Consider the following 18,390-nt stretch of genomic DNA (forward strand, 5'->3'; position numbering starts at 1 on the left):
AAAGGAAAAGGGCCTGAAACAAAAAATTTAGGCACCCTGCATGGCAGCACTTAGTAACACCCCCTTTGGCAAGTATCACAGCTTGTAAATGCTTTTTGTAGCCAGCTAAGAGATTTTCAATTCTTGTGTGGGGAATTTTTGCCTATTCTTCCTTGCAAAAGGCTTCTAGTTCTGTGAGATTCTTGAGCCGTCCTGCATGCACTGCTCTTTTGAGGTCTATCCACAGATTCTTGATGATGTTTAGGTCAGGGGACTGTGAGGGCCATGGCAAAACCTTCAGCTTGCACCTCTTGAGGTAGTCCATTGTGGATTTTGAGGTGTGTTTAGGTTCATTATCCTGTTGTAGAAGCCATCCTCTTTTCATCTTCGGCTTTTTTACAGATGGTGTGATGTTCTATTTTAACTCCATCAGTCCACAAGACTTGTTTCCAAAATGCATCACACCATTGATGCATTTTGTTTAGATGTTTAGATGTTCTTTTGAACCTTTTGTATAGAACTTTTTGGCCGTAATGAGCAAAGGTATGTTTGGAGAAAAAAGGGTGCAGAATTTCATGAAAAGAACCTCTCTCCAACTGTTAAGCACGGGGGTGGATCCATCATGCCTTGGGTTTGTGTTGCAGCCAGTGGCAGGGGAACATTTACTGGTAGAGGGAAGAATGAATTCAATTAAATACCAGCAAATTCTGGAAGCAAACATCACACCGTCTGTAAAAAAGCCGAAGATGAAAAGAGGATGGCTTCTACAACAGGATAATGAACCTAAACACAAAATCCACAATGGACTACCTCAAGAGACGCAAGCTGAAGGTTTTGCCATGGCTCTCACAGTCCCTCGACCTAAACATCATCGAAAATTTGTAGATGACCTCAAAAGAGCAGTGCATGCAAGACAGCCCAAGAATCTCACAGAACTAGAAGCCTTTTGCAAGGAAGAATGGGCAAAAATCCCCCAAAAAAGAATTGAAAGACTCTTAACTGGCTCCAAAAAACATTTACAAGCTGTGATACTTGCCAAAAGGAGTGTTACTAAGTACTGCCATGCAGGGTGCCCAAACTTTTGCTTCAGGCCCTTTTCCTTTTTTGTTATTTTGAAAGTAAAAGATGGAAATAAAAAAACTTTTCTTGCTTAAAATATTAAAGAAATGTATCATTTTTAACTTTATGCATTTTGGAAATCAGGTCATCTTTTACTCACTTAGCTATTCACAGTAACAGAAATTTTGACCAGGGTGCCCAAACCTTTGCATGCCACTGTATACAACCTTGAGGTTCATCATCCTACAGGCAGCCACAAAACAAAGAAATCCAATAGAACCCGTTTATAAAAGACTGTCAAACATCCAATGTGCAAAACAAAAGAACAAACCATTCAAACAATAGAAAGTAAGCAAATAACGTACAGAACTAAAGTTCCTAGAAGTGAGTTTATAGGCACAAAGCCAATATGTCACAGCAGCAGGTCCAGGAGGCTGTTAATTACAGGCCACAGCCTCAGTTCGGTATGGAGACAAGCAAATCTTGCCAAACAGTGAGGTGAACACCAGCCCCAGCTCCGACACCCTGACTTTTTCAATCTGGCCTCGGGTCTCAATTCGGCCCATACACATCGCGCCACAACTGTCCTGCACTTTTAACTTCAGTACACATTGCAAAAATACTAGGTCGTACAGGCAAGTTCAAAAGCTCAACTCTGAAAGGGAAGTTACAGGCTAACGATTGCTTGGTGGTTTTCCATAAAAGGTGTGATTAATTGAATAGTCAGTTTTCTTTGCTGCCAGTAATTCGTCGCTGTCTCTCTCTAGCGCCATCTTAAACTGGAAGTTTTAAGTTTTAACTATAAATTAAGTGACTGCAGAGGGGATTGATCTAAAATTCCAGCAGGATTTCATTTAACTATGTTGGTAGGTCTGGAGCCGCATAAAGGCCAGTTTGAAAAAGCATGTCAGATTGTCTACCCTGAAACATAGTAAATTGCACTAAATGGCACTTGATAAAATAGTTGCGACTCTTTTGATTGCCCTCTTCCCCATTCGCAGATATAGTTCTCCATCATTGACTGAGGTCAAGTCTGTAAACTCCAGCATTCCCTTTTAAAACTTTTAGCTGCCTTTCTTTTCTTTCTAAAGTGTTTACTAAAACATGTCTTCCACTAAGTAGTGGTCAGCTATCCTTATACCTTTTTAGTTGGGTTACTGCCAGTTTTTTCTATGATCATCCTCCTGTGGAGTGCCTCAGACTATTTTGCTAAGTTGAAAGCATTACTGTACAAAAAAACAAAAACGGAAATACTGCACATTAACGGCACCCGTAGAGAGAGAGAGCATTAATGTTTCAAATCCATAACCTTTTCCAGCATCTGTAATACTCTGTAATTAGATTACCCTTTGTTGCTGGATCATAGTTTGGATTCTCAGGTGCTTAACATGTGTATGTTGTAGGTTCTTATCATTACTGAAGAGCCAGATTTGCCGTACATGCGGCCACCTCTTTCAAAAGAGCTTTGGTTTTCAGATGACTCCAGTGTTACCGAAACGCTGAAATTTAAGCAGTGGAATGGAAAAGAAAGGAGGTATGCTTTTAATATTTCTGAAGTCTTGAGATAAGAATTGTTCAACAAATGTACCATTTGTTTTCAATAGTAATGCTTGGAAGTCGACATATGATGTAACTTGATGTTTTCATTTTTCCTTTCTCAGACAAGTGCTTTGGGCATATACTACACTGCAGTTAATAACATTTGACAGTTTTTTCCTATGAGGTTTAAGGGAGGAGTTGTGTGTCTTTCAGGGTTTAAAGTAGCTCTTGGCACTATCCTGAAAACAATGTAAGGGACTATTCAGGACACCATGAAAATGCTTATTCAATAATCAATATGAAATAGATCACCTGCACTACATTGCTGTTGGTGAGAAGTTGCTGTGTGCAAAATAACTGTCTCCTTTTCTACATTATAATTGTGTCTGTATTTAAGGGGGCACCTGGCTGTAAAATTTGATTGTGAGGTTATTGCAGTTTTTAACAAATTTATGTTCATTTTGCTATCTTTTGGGGTTTGTGCTTAATTTGAAAGAGGAAGTAAGCATCCAGGTTTTCTATACTGAGAACCTGCTTAAATTAAATCTCTAACAAAGCTGAAATATATGTGACATTAGTAGTTTGTGTGGAAATACTATGAGTTCTAGTCATACAGTCATTTGGCCCACCCTGTGTTGACGTTAATGTTAATCTTATTTTCCAGCATATGGTACTATGCCTTAGCTTATCCAGATACTTCTTAAATGTTGTGAAACCACCTGCCTCCACCACATTCTCAAGCAGTGTTCAGTCTGCTACTCACTTTACACTTGTGCCTTGTAGTCTTAGACTCCTCTGCCATGGGTTAAACAACTTTCCTATTTACCCAAAATATGCCTCACAATTTTGTTTGCCCCTGTCAGGTCTCTTCTACTCAAATGCTTCTCAGAAAAAGAAGCCAAGCCTATCCAATCCTTATTTTCTTGGTTATATATTTTTTAAGGAAAAATTTCCATGTAATACTACTTAAATAAAAATACAAAAGCAGTGATAACTGTTTTTTAAATATTGGCCATGTATAATCTTTAAAATAATTTGTGTTCAGCATGTATCTTTTGAGTTGCTGCAATAAAGTTACACCTAGCGTCTGTCAATCTTCTTCACTTCATCCCTCCAGTTAAAATAGCTTTAAGAAATGACATTTTAACCATATTGTAGTGATCTGAAAAGAGCAATTTGAAGCCAGACTATGTTTAACATTTGGCTGGTCCTGCAGTTTGCCTGATATTGTAAGCAACCTTTAAGAACAGAGCCACTAGCTGGTCAAGTATATATTAATTTATATTTTTGAACTGAATTTGTGTTCTTTGTAATTAAATTCTAATTAATTAAATTAAAGTCTCAAATCTGTAAATGTTAGTACTTTTACTCCCCTGCTGCTTTCCATCTGAGTCTCACAACCCAGGTTAGAAACCACTTGTTAAAGGGAGTAGGATCCCAACATGTTTAGTGTTTCGTTCGGTTATCTGCCTTGTAGTTAGGTACTTGAACACTTGAAGCAACACCATTTTTTGTTATATCTTGATAGATACGTGGTTTAATTTGTACATGCTTCACAGTTTACACATATCATTCTATAAACTGGATTATATTTCTGCAAAACCATTGAATGAAAATCATTGTTAAGCTTGTATTATCTCCTTTACTTCACTTGTCTGCAGAAAGTTATGAAAATGATTGAAAGTGAGTAGTTTTTGAGGCTTAATAACAGTAAGTTAAAATATTGAAATCTGTTTGTGTGGGGAAACAAAGAAAACTGCATGGTTGTTTCAGATGATTCTTAGAAGGTTTTTTTTAGTAATTTGCTCTTTTCCTTTTTGTTTTAAACAGTATTTACTTCCAGCCCCCTTCTTTCTATGTTAGTCCTCAAGACTTGCCTTTTGTGGAGAATGGAGGAGTGGCAGTGTTGACTAGAAAAAAAGTAAGTATAAAAATCTAGATTTAGTAATTTGTATTAGTTAATGCTTGATTTGACCACACTTTTAGAAACAGTAGCGTGCAGAGCAGAGTTTATTAAATGATAGAAATGTAATTTTTAAGTATTCTGATTACCTTGTATTTCTCCTGAGTGTTGGCCTGTGAATTTGAACTGATACTGCTATTTAGGTGCGCTGTTGTCAGAAAGCGTGACCTAATTACAGGATTTTGTTTTGTTTCCTTTTGTAGGTTGTACATATGGATGTCAGAGGGAACAAAGTAAGACTAGACAATGATGTGGAAATAACATATGATAAATGTTTAATAGCAACAGGTAAGCATCTGATTTTTATTAATAACATTTAGAGCTGAGTATAGTTTTAATCTGTTATGAGCTGTATTTTAGTCATATGCAAATTTTATATCCATCAATATGGTTGGTGATGTACACTACCGGAAAATATTTATTCTTATCTAATAAAAATGTGAATCTAGAAGAGGTCTGCTAAGATTGTTTTGCTGGAAGTTGGAGTGCTTCTGATGTTCTAAATAGGTCTCCTGTGTTGTAATAAATATCACAGAATAGTATGGACCTTTTTGACCCACCTTCTCAAGGGATGGTTGCAGCTACATGTATGATTGGATACAGGTCTAATATTAGTGCAGACTGACACCATGCCCGTCTATGCTAATTCTATTTTCTTATATTAGGCTTGTATCGGATTGTATGTGCAGCTACTACCATCTGTGACACCTTATCCCAGATAACCACCACCCTCTGTGAAAAGCTTCCCCTCAGATGTCTACCCCACCCCCCACCAACCTTATACTGCTTCCAATTCTTGATTTGCTACCCTAGGAAAACAATTCTGCCTATCTATTCTCCAACATCTGCCCTTCCACTGATTAAGGTTTACTGGTCTATAGTTTGCAGGCTGGTCAATACCAAGCTCTCCTTGCATGCGGTTAATGAAAATGCAAAAAGAGGCCCAGTAATCTCCCTTACTTCCCTTACCACAAGTTCTCTTGTATAAACATCAGGGTACTCGTTGATACCAATTTCCTATATCTGACACATACTTCCTCCTTTTCCCTGCTCAAGCCTTCAATATCCATTGTTCTCTGAATTTACCTTATTTTCCTCTTACTATTATTCTTGCTATCTGGCTTTTTAAATGCCTCTCACTTAACGGATGTTGCTTTCACCTTGACTAGTTGCTCTTAATCTACTTCTGTCAGGCCCTGTTGTGTGCTATTGAAATCCTTCTTCATGGAGCTCCTTGCATGAAGCAAAATGCAGTTATGTCTACCCTGGTCCTCTCACACTTCCCCTCTTCTCCTCCTCTAGTGGACTGACCCATTCTATCTTGTACATATGAGTCAATCTTCCCATGAACTGCATTGTCATTCTGGGCAATGCAGCCTTCTGGAGTCTTGTATGAGTCCACAGAATGCCTCTGTTCCCCTGAAAATCAAGCCCTTCCACTATTGTCATAGACTGTCTTCCTCCATTCTGTACAGCAGAATGAATCGTGCTGCCACTGTTCTGGCAGTTGCTGGTTTTCCTTTATGGGCCACCTACCCCTAGCAGTAGTTGTTAGGGGAATTGCCACAGGGATCACTTGCCTGCCCCCTCTTGCAGTCACCCATCTATCTGGCTGAACCCGCACTGTGACCATCTCCCTGAAGGTCCTAACTGTGACATCTTGTGGGTCCTGTATGCTCCTCTATAAGCCCAGCTGTGGCTCTGCAGTCTGAAAGGAGCTAGGTAAGCCTGCAGATGCTGGAATCTGGAGAAACACACCAAGTGTTAAAGTAACTCAACAGGACAGACAGCTTTACGGAGGGAATTTGCTTCCCTTTATAAATGCTGCCTGACCCACCAAGTTCCTCCAGTGCTTTGAATATTGCCCAAAGGAGATGCAGCTGGACTCACTTCCTGCAACCATGCTATCAGGGCCACTTGGCTTCATAATTTCCCACATGTCACAGGAGGCAAGTGGTCTGCTGTCTGCCATTCCTAATCCTCATGATGTACATTTTTTTAAAAAAACAACCTAACTTTACTATATTGCCATTTAGCCTTGCTGAAGTCTCTGCACTTTGACCTCAACCACAGCTCTTCACGCTCAGAAACATCAGCTCTAGTGTGGCCTTTCCTGCTGTTCCTACTTCTATTTTTATAACTCTTGTTTACCATCACTCTTGTAGCTATTGCCATTACTGTTAACTTTTGTAGGTATTGCCTTTGTCCTATATGTATGAAAATATTCTGGACAATAATTATGAAAAAATAATGTGCTCAGAAACCTTTTTATGAATATTCAGTATTTCATGTTATTGGTCTTGTAATTAATGATTTATTTGTAAATGTGTAACTTGGTGCTTCCCCCACCCAACTCAACTCCAAGCTGGACTTCTAGACTGCTCTCATTTACGTCATGAAAATATGGTGTGAGATCAGGAATTCAGGAGAAGGATGCAAAACCACAACAAACTATCTTATATCAACATTTTGTTTTATTCCTTCCACTTGTGTTTTACTAGTGACTTCCTGGACATTGGAAAGTTTATCTTATTTATTTGTATTCACCCCTTTTGTAATGTGTTTATTCTTATTTGGTTTTCTGCTTGCATACTTAGGTGGAATTCCACGTAACCTTCCAGCACTTGAAAGAGCCGGAGAAGAGGTACAAAAGAGGACAACTCTATTTAGGAAGGTAAATGTACAGTGTTTTTCAATTTTACATTGTACCAGGATCCCATTTATAAAAAATTTTATTGTTACTTTCCTGTCAGAGTCCATTTACCTGCATTTGGTTTGTGGATTCTTTTGCATTGCTGATTGAAGTACTGATCTGTATACCTAAATGTTCTGAGAGCATGAATCATTTTTTTCCCCAATCCTGATGAAGGGTCTTGGCCCGAAACGTCGATTGCACTCTTTTTCATAGATGCTGCCTGGCCTGCTGAGTTCCTCCAGCATTTTGTGTGTGTTGTTATGAGAGTGCCTACTTTCTCTATCCACATTCGGATAGTGTTCTTCAGATTCCAGCCACCCTTTGTGTGACAAATCTCCTTCAATCCCCTTTAAATCATTTATCCTCTTCCTTAAACTTATATCCATTAGTTTTAGACACCTACTGCAGGGAAAAGTTTCTGATCATCTACCCTATGTAAGCCTCTTATAATCTAGAGTATCTGTCAGGTCCCCTTCAGCCCCTCTACCCCAGGAAAACAAAATAACTAGTCTCTCCTCCTAACTGAAATGCACCATCCCAGGTAACATCCCACTGAAACTCTGGTTTAACCAGATTCCTGCTGAATCTCTAGTTCAGACACAAAGATAATTGTATATAGGATGCAGGAGCATTTTATTTTCATCTCAGTCCTTTTAAGTTTGATGATGGGGGAGATGGTAATAAAAGCTGGCTAGCATCCTCCTTTGCTTGAGTTGGATTAATTGGCTTCAAGCACAACGGATAATTGGTGATTTTCCTTTAACATGAATGTGCATGTTACAGGACATGTAGATATGTATGGCCAGGATAAAGTTGTTGCTATACAGTCTAGGTTCATGAATGGCCAATTTGGAGAACAATAGCAGAGGACTGCCCTCAGCCATGGAAGCATCATGTTAACTAGGAGGGCACGAAAATAAAATTAATTGGCATTGCAGCATAATGTTCAAATATAACTTCTGATTACAAAAGCTGCACAGCCCTGCACTGTCATTTGCTTATTAAGTTGTTGCTTTAATTTGGATTATACCTTGCTGTGTTGGAAATGTTTATAGTGTATAGATTATGGTGATAAGTGAACATAAAATCAGTAAAGAAAAGCAATTTCTAAATCCAAAGCAGAAAAAAGCCAGAAACTAACATATTACAGCTGCAACAAGCAAAATAAACTCTTGAAAAATTAATGTTTCTGTATTTGTTCCCATTTTGCATGTTAAAATGCATTAATATTCTGTGCTTGAGAATTATTTTGTTTTCCTGTTATTCGTGCACACATCAAGCCTTCCAGCTAGCATGTTTCTATACAAACTGTACGTCGTGGAGTTATGTCATGGGGCAAAAAAAAGCTATGAAAATGTTTAACCTCTTGTTTAGTTCTGTATTTTGTTTTTGAAGCTGTCCAAAAAAAAGTATTTGTTTAACAATGGAATTATAGCTTTGAAGCATTTGTACTACTGACACTATAAATTGTCACTTCAACCCTTATTTACCCATCAGAACCTTACTCCTTTTATACAGATGGATACTTATAGGCTCTTGTTTTCTTACATCACAAAAGGAAAGATAGCTTCCTGGATGATAATTCACAGTTGATAGTCACACAGCAGATGGTATTTAATCCTGCCAGTGCAAGGTAATGCATTTTGGGAAGTTACATAAAAGTAAGACATATAGTAAATGTGCTAAGGAATGTTGATGAACAGATGATATAGAGTATAAAAGCTGGAGTGAATATTGCAACTTCACAATATGCTGGTTAGATTTCACATGGAGTTTTCGAATGCACATTTCTGTTTGCCACACTGTGGAAAGAATTTGGTTGCACTAGAGAGAGTGCAAAAGAGATTCACCAGCATCTTGCCTGGTACAGAAGGCTTCAGTAATGGGGAGAGATTGGACAGATGGTATTTGTTTTCCCTGGAGCAAAGGAAACTGAGAATGACGTGATAGCTGTATATAAAATAATCAGAGGCACAGAGAGAATAGATAGGACCATTTTTCCATGATAAGGATATTAAGTAAGATGAGAGGAATGAATTTTGAAAGGGATTTGATGTTAAAGATTCTTTTACACAAGATGATTGATATCTGGAATTTGCTGCCAGAGAAGGTGATGGAGTCAGGTACAATTACTGTGTTCAAGAGACATTTAGACTTAAATAGGCATGGCAAAGAAGGATATAACTATATATAGGTAAATAGGATTACTGTAGATAGTTGAGCTCAGCTTGAACATGGTGGCTGGGCTAAAGAGCCCATTTCTGACTCTGGCTATGACAGTAAATCTCTGCCTACTTGGCCATGCATGAAACAAAGAAAGCTGGGTTCCCTTGAGGTTTATTGCTGCTGTGCATAATCTGTCCCTGCACATACTTCCAGCAGGCTCTTCATAACATTCAGGGAGGTGGGCCTTGTTTTTCTTTATTCCCTTATCAGTCACTTTTCTACCAAGCCTTCTCAGATGTTAACTGAAATATTAATTCAATTAATATGACTATTACTTGCATATTAAATTCTGACTGGAAGATCAGGAGGCATTCAAATCTGCATCTTTTTGGAACATATGGGTACACAATTCGTAGATTTAAATTGTTTAAATTTGGTCATGAATGGTTCCCCTGGATATTGCAGAATCTTCCCACATCGCACGAAAGCCATGGTACGTTAGGTTGAATGCTACAGTAAATTTCACATAGCAGTTGTAAATGACAGAAGGATCAAAGTGATGGGCTATGGGCATGTGAAATAGAATGAATTTTAGGTACAGGGGAAATGAGGAGTCAGAGAATAGGGCGGAAGGATTGCTCTGCTAGGAGCTATAAGGCAGTATAGATACCATCTGTTTTGTAATGAATTCATGTTAAGGAGTGCGGGTAGTTGTTTTACTACATATCAATAATGTCTTAAGACAGAGGAATCAGATAGGCCATTCAAGTTACAGCCAAGGAGATAAAGGAAGATTAACAGGTGTTAAGCTGAAGAAAGAGAGTTGTGATGTGGCTACATTGTTGTGATACTCTTGGGTGCGATTGAAGTTGTTGAGGATAAACACAGCAGAAGATGTAGAAGCAGGAATAGGCTATTCAGTCCTTTGAACGTGCTCAACCATCAAGTAAGGTTGTTATTTATCTTTTGCCTCAATATCATGCATTATCCATTTTTGTCTTGATTTCCCCTAATCTGTTTTGAATGAATATATAACTTGGTGCTCATGGACTTTTGGGGTAGAGACCGATTTGTGAAGAAATTTTTCTTTGTGTTATACCTACATAGCCTGCACTGTTTTCTGAGACTGTGATCTTTTAGCATTTGACTCCATGGTCAGGGCAAGTATTCTCTTTGCATTTGAGCTCTTGAGCCCTGTTGAATTTTATAGCCTTCAAGGAGATCTCCTTAAATTCTTTCTAAACTCCCAGAAATGTAGGTCTGGTCTACTCAATATCTCCTAATTTGGACCCAATCTACTGAATTTTTGCTGGTCCTCTCTGTCGAGAACACCTTTTTTAGTTCAGGAAATGCAGTTGGCTCATAGTACTCTAACTAAGATCTCATTAAAGCCGTAAATGATACAGTCAAGCATCTTTAGTTGTGTACTCAAATCTTCTTATAAAAACAGTTCACATACCATTTACCCTCCTAATGTAAATAGTATGGCAAATGGTGCTTGTTGCACCATTTAAACGACACCAAGGTCTATGAGCATCAATATTCCCCAGTTTCTCACCATTTAAAATTTTCTCTGACTTTGCTTTTGCACCAAAGTTCAAAGTAAATTTTAGTATCAAAGTACATGTATGTCACTATATACAACTCTGAGATTCATTTTCTTGTAGCCATACTCAGCAAATCTATAAAGTAGTAAATAACAGGATTAACGAAAGGGCAACCAGGGTGCAGAAGACAACAGACTATGCAAATGCAAATATAAATAAATAGGAATAAATAACAAGAACATGAGATAGTGAGATAGAGTCTTTACAATGAGATAATTGGTTGTAGTAACATTTCAATGATAGGACAAGTGAGTGCAGTTATCTCCTTTTATTCATGAACCTGACGGTTGAGGTGTAGTAACTGTTCTTGAAACTGGTGGTATGAATCCTGAGACTTGCACCCTCTACCTGATGACAGCAGTGAGAAGCAAGCGTGACTTGGGTGGTGAGGATCTCTGATGGATGCTGCTTTCCTATGACAGTGTTTCATGTAGATGTGCTCAGTAATTGGGAGGGCTTTACCTGTGATGTACTGGGCCAGCCACTGCTTTTTGTAGGAATTTCCGATCAAAGGCAATGCTGTTTCTATACCAGACGGTGATGCAGCCAATCAGTGCACTCTCCACTACACATCTATAGAAGTTTGTCACCACTTTACTTAACACTTCATATTTTCTGCCTTTAATGCCAACATCTTGCAATCATGTACCATTTTTTAAAAAAACTTTATTTCCTCAAAATGGATAGAATGAATAGAAAGAGGAGAAGAAACTAACCTGATTTTGTCTTAGTTTACAGATAGAACTATAATTCAATTCAATTGTGTAGCTAAACTAATATTCCATTTTGAAGCAGAACGTTTTTTCTTTTTTAAAATTGTGTGGCCATGGGCGTGTCGCCACAGTAGCCTTGCTTTTCAATGCCTGTGATCCCTGATCGGTATTCAGTCTTTGCTGCTGTCTGTAAGGAGTTTGTACGTTCTCTCCGTGACCATGTGGGTTTCTTCCAAGTACTCCACTTTCCTCCCACATTCCAAACATGTACGAGTTAGCATTAATGAGTTGTGGACATGCTATGTTGGCGTTGGAAGCTTGGTGACACTTGTCGACTGCCTCCAGAAAATTGCAAACAAAGCAGTTCACTGGATGTTTCAAAGTACATGTGACAAATAAAGCTAATCTCTTTACAGAATATGACTTCTGCTTTCAGAAAAACACTCGTCATTAAATAATTTGTAAAATCAGCTATATTGCTAACTCAGTTATATGCACTGATAATCCTATCAGATTTTGAATTAAAAACAACAAAATACGAACAATTCTCACAGTTGGTTCGGGAGGATATACTTAAAAATGTGTTATTTGTTTACATGAATGTCCTTTTCTCAGAACTGAAAATAAAACAAGTTTTACATTACAGAGGACAGGAAAGGGGCAGGAAGAACTAAAAGCAGTGTATGATTGAGTTGAAATTAGGGAAGAAGATGGTGGTTGAAAGAGGCAAGTAAATGCAAGTGAAAACAAGATGCATTTGTGTGATACAAAAAGTATGGGGAAACAAATTAAATGTGAAGTTACCAGAAGAAGAAAAAATTGGCAGGGGTGGGATTTCAATGCCTGAAATAGGAAATTCAAGGCTGGCATGGCTGATTATCTGAAATTATTGAATTCATTCAGTCCAGAAAGCTGTAATGTATATAGACAGAAGATTAAGTTCTGTTTCATGAGTCTCTGCTGAATGTTATTGAAACATTGCAGGAGGCCAAAGACAAAGTCAGAGTAATAATGAATTGGAGGATTACACTAACAGACAACTGGAAACTCAGTCAGTAGAAACTGAGCAGAGACATTTAATAGAGATAATTCTATGTGAAGGAGACAGAATGCAATAACTAAATTAGAAGTGTAAGTTACAGCATTATCTAGAAAAAGTGAGTTCTCAGGCAGCACAAATGGAGCAGGTAAAATAATTAGGTCTGTGCTTCTGTAATAGTTTGGAACTGTTGTTGGGCGGGGTGGTTGAGAGAAAAAGTAGGTGTTTTTGTATATATCCAAGTGAACCAGAAGATCCCAAAGGGAGCAGTTCCTTCAGACAGCTGTAAAGGAAGGAGTGGCAATGTGTCTGCTGATGGCATTACATTGGTAGTGTTGAAAAATTTAGGTTTATTTTCTGAAAGTGAGGGCAATGGGGAATCCTTTCCTTATTGGGAGAGAAGGAGAGCAGAAATATAGGAGGTGGGACAGCTGTTCAAGCCTTGTTGGCTGTGGTAGAGGTGAAACTATAATGGAGGAGAAAGGAGAAGCAAACTTTGGCAGCATTAATGTGGAGGATAACGTCTGAACAAATACAGTAAAGATGCAGGAGCTGGAAGAAACTGAAATGGAGCCCTTGCACAAAGCAGAATAAGAGGAAATAGACAATAGGTGCAGGAGTAGGCCATTCAGCCCTTTGAGCCAGCACCGCCATTCACTCTGATCATGGCTGATCATCCACTATCAGTATCCAGTTCCTGCCTTATCCCCATAACCTTTGATTCCGCTATCTTTAAGAGCTCTATCCTATCTAAATCTAACCAAGTAACTCCGTAACCTAGTGTGCTTAGGGTGGATATTAGTAGCTAATTTCCATCGTAGAGTAGAGATTGGTGTCAAGAAAAGCAAAGCAAGAGTCAGAGGCAGACTGTGTGCAAGTTAAACTATGTCAGAAATTAGCTAACAAAGGTATGAGTATAGGAAGCAGTCCCAATTCAGTCATCAAAGTACTGGAAAAATACATGAAAAGAGAGACATAGGATTAAAATGAAAATGGTTCCGTGTGTGACAGAGAAAGGTGTTGGTTGAACCCATGAAGGTTTCCATAACTAGATGGGAATAGATCAGTGGATTTGAAGCACTTATGAGTGCAGTCTTTACAACATAGTTCTAGTAGCTGTTCTTGATGTTGAAAGTAAATCAAATGTTTTCTGTACAAAATGGTGGCTGTCAATCTTACTTGTTTTCATTTTTCAGATGCTACAGTCGAACGATTTTATTTTGTATTCCTGTCATTGACATTTTGTTCTGTCATTTTCCATGTCTTCTATGTTGTCTTTAGTTATGTTTTCTGGGCTGACCTCCTTCGTGTCATCTATGTAACCTTTTGTTAAACAACTTTTAACAAAGTTAAATTAATGTTGTATCTGCTTCACAAGCACATAATCTGAAGACATCCTTGCCATAAATTTTGTGTTAGTTGTTTCATTTAATGACTAGATTTTCTAAGTGATTTTAGTGTTTGAAACTAATGGAGTCTGAAGCTAAAGCTTGAATTTCATTGTTATTTTAATTTTGACATTGGGACGCATTCCCATCCATATTAAATTTCAAATTAACATTTATAATACTCTATTCATATTCATAACAATTTTTTAATCTAAAACAGTATTAAGATCATATTGAAAGTAATTAAATATTCTAAATTGATCTTAAATTTGCAAGTAGAGAGCAAAATTACACTCCTAAGTATCTAAATGTGAATTTGAAATAGCAAAATTAGTTGTAAATAATTGAGTAGTGAGATTCAAAGGTCATCTTATCTTGGAAATGGAACGCTTTTAGATTTCCTTGAAACAAACTTTCTCCAGGTTTTAATGCAATACAGAATAGTAAGTATGTTGAAAATATGACTGCATCTAGTTGCATTTTTTAAACAATTATTGCCAACTGAATTTATTTGCCTAAAAGCATGCAAGTACCCTAATATTCCTTGGACAAGCATGGCACATGGGTGCTGAAGGTAGTTTACCCAATCCCCAGCTTGAAACTTAGTTGACATTTTTCAAAATGTGCTGGTTGATATCCTTGCTCGGGCTTAGTTTAGTGTGAACAGCTGTGGGTGTTCTGTGTCAGGTTAGTGATGGATGACTTCTATGATGCTGATACATCAATTCAATTTTCAATTGTCATTGCTTGAAGTAAAGGTCAATTTATGTAATGTTATACTTACTCTGTTGAAGGTTTCTAAACAGAAATGTAAACTGTTTATTTTCATGGATGCTGCCTAATCTGCTTCATATTTTCGGTTTAATCCTAGTTTGGCAACAATCAGCTCTAAACTAGCATTGTAACTGCAGCTATAAAGATGGCAGCTGCATGATTTGGAATTCACAATGATCTGGATGGAATTGATGCTCTTTGCTAAAATAGTTGAGAGAGCTTTAAACGCATACTGTTTTGAAGCTGTAACTACCCTGGAACATACTCAGCAGAGATATTGGTTGGGAAAGAACTAGCAATGCTTAGCATTGTCATGTATATCTTTTGCAAGTGCTGGAGGAAGAAATTAAATGTCAGTGAAAAATTTTATGTTATGCTTTTTCTTTTAGAGAAGTAAACAGATTTTTCTAATTGCCTTGAATTTCTTTTACAGATAGAAGATTTTAAGTCATTGGAAAAGATATCAAGAAATGTGAAGTCTGTTGTAATCATTGGTGGTGGATTTCTGGGTAGCGAATTGGCTTGTGCTTTGGGAAGACGTGGTATGCCTTTGAGTTCATTCAAGTGAGATAGACTGGATTTATTTTACACATAGATTTTCAGTAAGAAATCTAGAGCAGAAGGTACTTTTGAATTATTTAGCAGAGCACAATATTTTGTAAAAGTGAGTTTGTTCCATTTCTTACAGTACCAAGTTCTGAATTTTGAACACTTAAATAGCCTCAGGACAGTCTTATTATTGCACTGATCGTAATTCACATCCACTGGATGGAAAGCTCAACATTAGCAAATATGAATGCACTCAGAATTAAACCAATCAATATCACATACTTATTTTCATGGTCTGCTTGTTGCTGACAAGGACAGATTTTCAAACTGAGATTTAGACATATTAGAATGGTGTTACCTGCTGTTCAAGTAACATCTCTTCTTAGAACGTTTTTAGTATTTCTTGCTAGAGAAATGCCTGCTTTTGTTTTCTATAACAGCCTTACAACAGCAGTGGTAGGTCTCCTGATAGTTTATTTTCCTTTACCGTAAAACCTGTCAGTCCATTTGTGTTTAATTATCTGAAGCATACCACTATCTTAAATGTAACTCTATAGTGGTATTGTAAGAAATAGAAAGAAAATTTAAGCAAATCTGGAACAGTATTGAAAAGTGTGCAAGCTGCTTTGTGTTCTGTGATTCAGCTGTCTGTTTAGTGTTTGAGTGATAATGAATGTCCACGGGTGAGAGGTTTGTAGAGTTTTCTATGTCTGGACAGCACTAAGTGCAGGAATGACAATTTTCTCTTTTAAAAAAAAAACAGCAAATAAAGCATTAATAGTCCTTTCAGTATAGGGTTATCTAAATCTGTGGCCTAAGATTTGCAGATGATTAATGCTTTTCAGAATGATGCTTTGCAAATGATGCATAAAAAATTCTACTGAAATGCTGGGCAATAAAATATTATTCCTTCTGGGAATATTTGATTGTGATCCAATAGAAACAATTCCATTTATTCCATAAAGTTAATAAAACAATCATGCATTCACAATTTTTAATTAGGCCTTCACAATATATTGTCCCCAGTTGGAAGTTGTTTATCTGTATTAGAACCAAGCAATAATCTTAGTTTTGTGTTCTTTTCCCAAAAACTTTATTTCCCCCATTTAAGGTGGTTTGGAAGAGAATGGTAGTATGGGTGGAAGTGACTTCAGCAAGTCCTGTCTTGTATTATAAATATATTCTTCGGAATTGTTTTAGAATGTAGAGCAGTACAGCACAGGAACAGTCTTGTCAATCCACGATGTCTCTGCTGACCATACCGAAAATTAAATTAATCCCAGCTGCCCTCACACAGTCTACGTCTTTTTGGTCCCTGCCCGTCTGTGTCTGTCTAAATGTCTCATGAGCATTGCTGTTATATCTGCTTACACCATCTCCCCTGGCTGCAACACCTTCCACTGTCCACGTGAAAAATAATCTTGTAGTGAATCTCCTTAAACTTTTCATCTCTCACTTTAAACCTAAAACTTCGAATATCTAACTGGTTGCCCTATCCAAGCCTCACATAATTTTATATGCTTCTATGCCCTTTTAGCCTATGACTCTCCAGAGAAAACAATCCATATTTGCTTAATCCATGTTTGCACCCTTTCCAAAGTCTCCACATCCTTCCTGTAGTGTGGCAGCCCAGAATTGTACACAGTACTCCAAATGTGGCCTAACTAAACTTTTATAGAGCTGCAAACACAGCTTCCCAACATTTCTGCTCACACCTCAATTAATGAAGGCAAGCATACTGTTGTCTTTACCATCTATCCATTTCTTTTTAGCTATCCATTTGTATTTGCCACTTTCAGGGAGTGTACTCTTGAACCTCGAGATCCTTCTGTACATCAGTGATACTAACAATCCTGTAATATATATTTCTTGGATTTAAGCTGGCAAAATGCATCACCTCACGCTTGTCTGGATTGAACTCCCATCTGCCCTTTCTCCACCCAGATTTCCAGTTGATCTATATCCTGCAGTATTCTTTGTCAACTTTCTTTTGCTTGTTTATTTATTGAGGAGTTCTGTATTTTTCACAGCTTTTGGTTTTATTACCATAGTGTTTTCTTTCATTAAAGCTCAGAGATTTTGTAATCAATAGTGTGATCAAGGGTCAATGGAAAGTGACATCAGGAAAGTGGACTGGAGGAAAGCTGATCTTATTGAATGACAATAAGATCACGGATCTAGGAGCTTAGTTGTCTATTGTTCCTATTTCTTATGGCCCTACTAGTATCAGACAATACTGAAAATTGCCTTAAAGCTAATAAAAGACAAAGGTTGTGTATTGGATAGTTTAGTTGTTCCAAGTATACTTTTTTAAAAATCATAACATGTTAAATTGTAGCACAAAATACGGAACTTGAAGTGATCCAGATATTTCCAGAGAAGGGAAACATGGGTAAAATTCTCCCGGAATACCTCAGCAACTGGACAACTGAGAAAGTAAGAAAAGGTAAATATCTTCTTTATATTAGTGTAAATTATTTTGAAATGCTTTGATTGACAGTGGAAATGTCCGTTGCTTTAATATCACAAACCAATGTGGTAGCCATGCATCTATTTTCTGTCTGTTGGAGCCGTGTATCTATTTTTTGTCTGTATTATAGTTATTATGGGAATCTGTCATGTGGATTGGGGCGTGGCAGAAGCAAATAAGGATAGTTACATATTCAAAGTTGCTGGTGAACGCAGCAGGCCAAGCAGCATCTGTAGGAAGAGGTGCAGTCGACGTTTCAGGCCGAGACCCTTCGTCAGGACTAACTGAAGGAAGAGTGAGTAAGGGATTTGAAAGTTGGAGGGGGAGGGGGAGATCCAAAATGATAGGAGAAGACAGGAGGGGGAGGGATGGAGCCAAGAGCTGGACAGGTAATTGGCAAAGGGGGATACCAGAGGATCATGGGACAGGAGGTCCGGGAAGAAAGACGG

At 37.8% G+C, this 18,390-nt stretch overlaps 1 protein-coding gene across 3 annotated transcripts in view; it reads left to right on the plus strand.

Annotated features, from left to right (window-relative positions):
* Positions 1-18,390, plus strand: part of aifm1 (apoptosis inducing factor mitochondrion associated 1) — a 65,241-nt gene that overhangs the window by 29,122 nt on the left and 17,729 nt on the right. For all 3 annotated transcript variants that reach the window (XM_072270496.1, XM_072270495.1, XM_072270497.1), the window contains 6 exons: positions 2,442-2,572; positions 4,408-4,498; positions 4,744-4,828; positions 7,138-7,214; positions 15,356-15,464; positions 17,810-17,917. In XM_072270496.1, the coding sequence (XP_072126597.1) occupies positions 2,442-2,572; positions 4,408-4,498; positions 4,744-4,828; positions 7,138-7,214; positions 15,356-15,464; positions 17,810-17,917 (601 nt within the window). The remainder of the gene's footprint in view (positions 1-2,441; positions 2,573-4,407; positions 4,499-4,743; positions 4,829-7,137; positions 7,215-15,355; positions 15,465-17,809; positions 17,918-18,390) is intronic.

This window comes from Mobula birostris, chromosome 10 (assembly GCF_030028105.1).
Source record: "Mobula birostris isolate sMobBir1 chromosome 10, sMobBir1.hap1, whole genome shotgun sequence".
Taxonomy (NCBI): Eukaryota; Metazoa; Chordata; class Chondrichthyes; order Myliobatiformes; family Myliobatidae; genus Mobula; species Mobula birostris.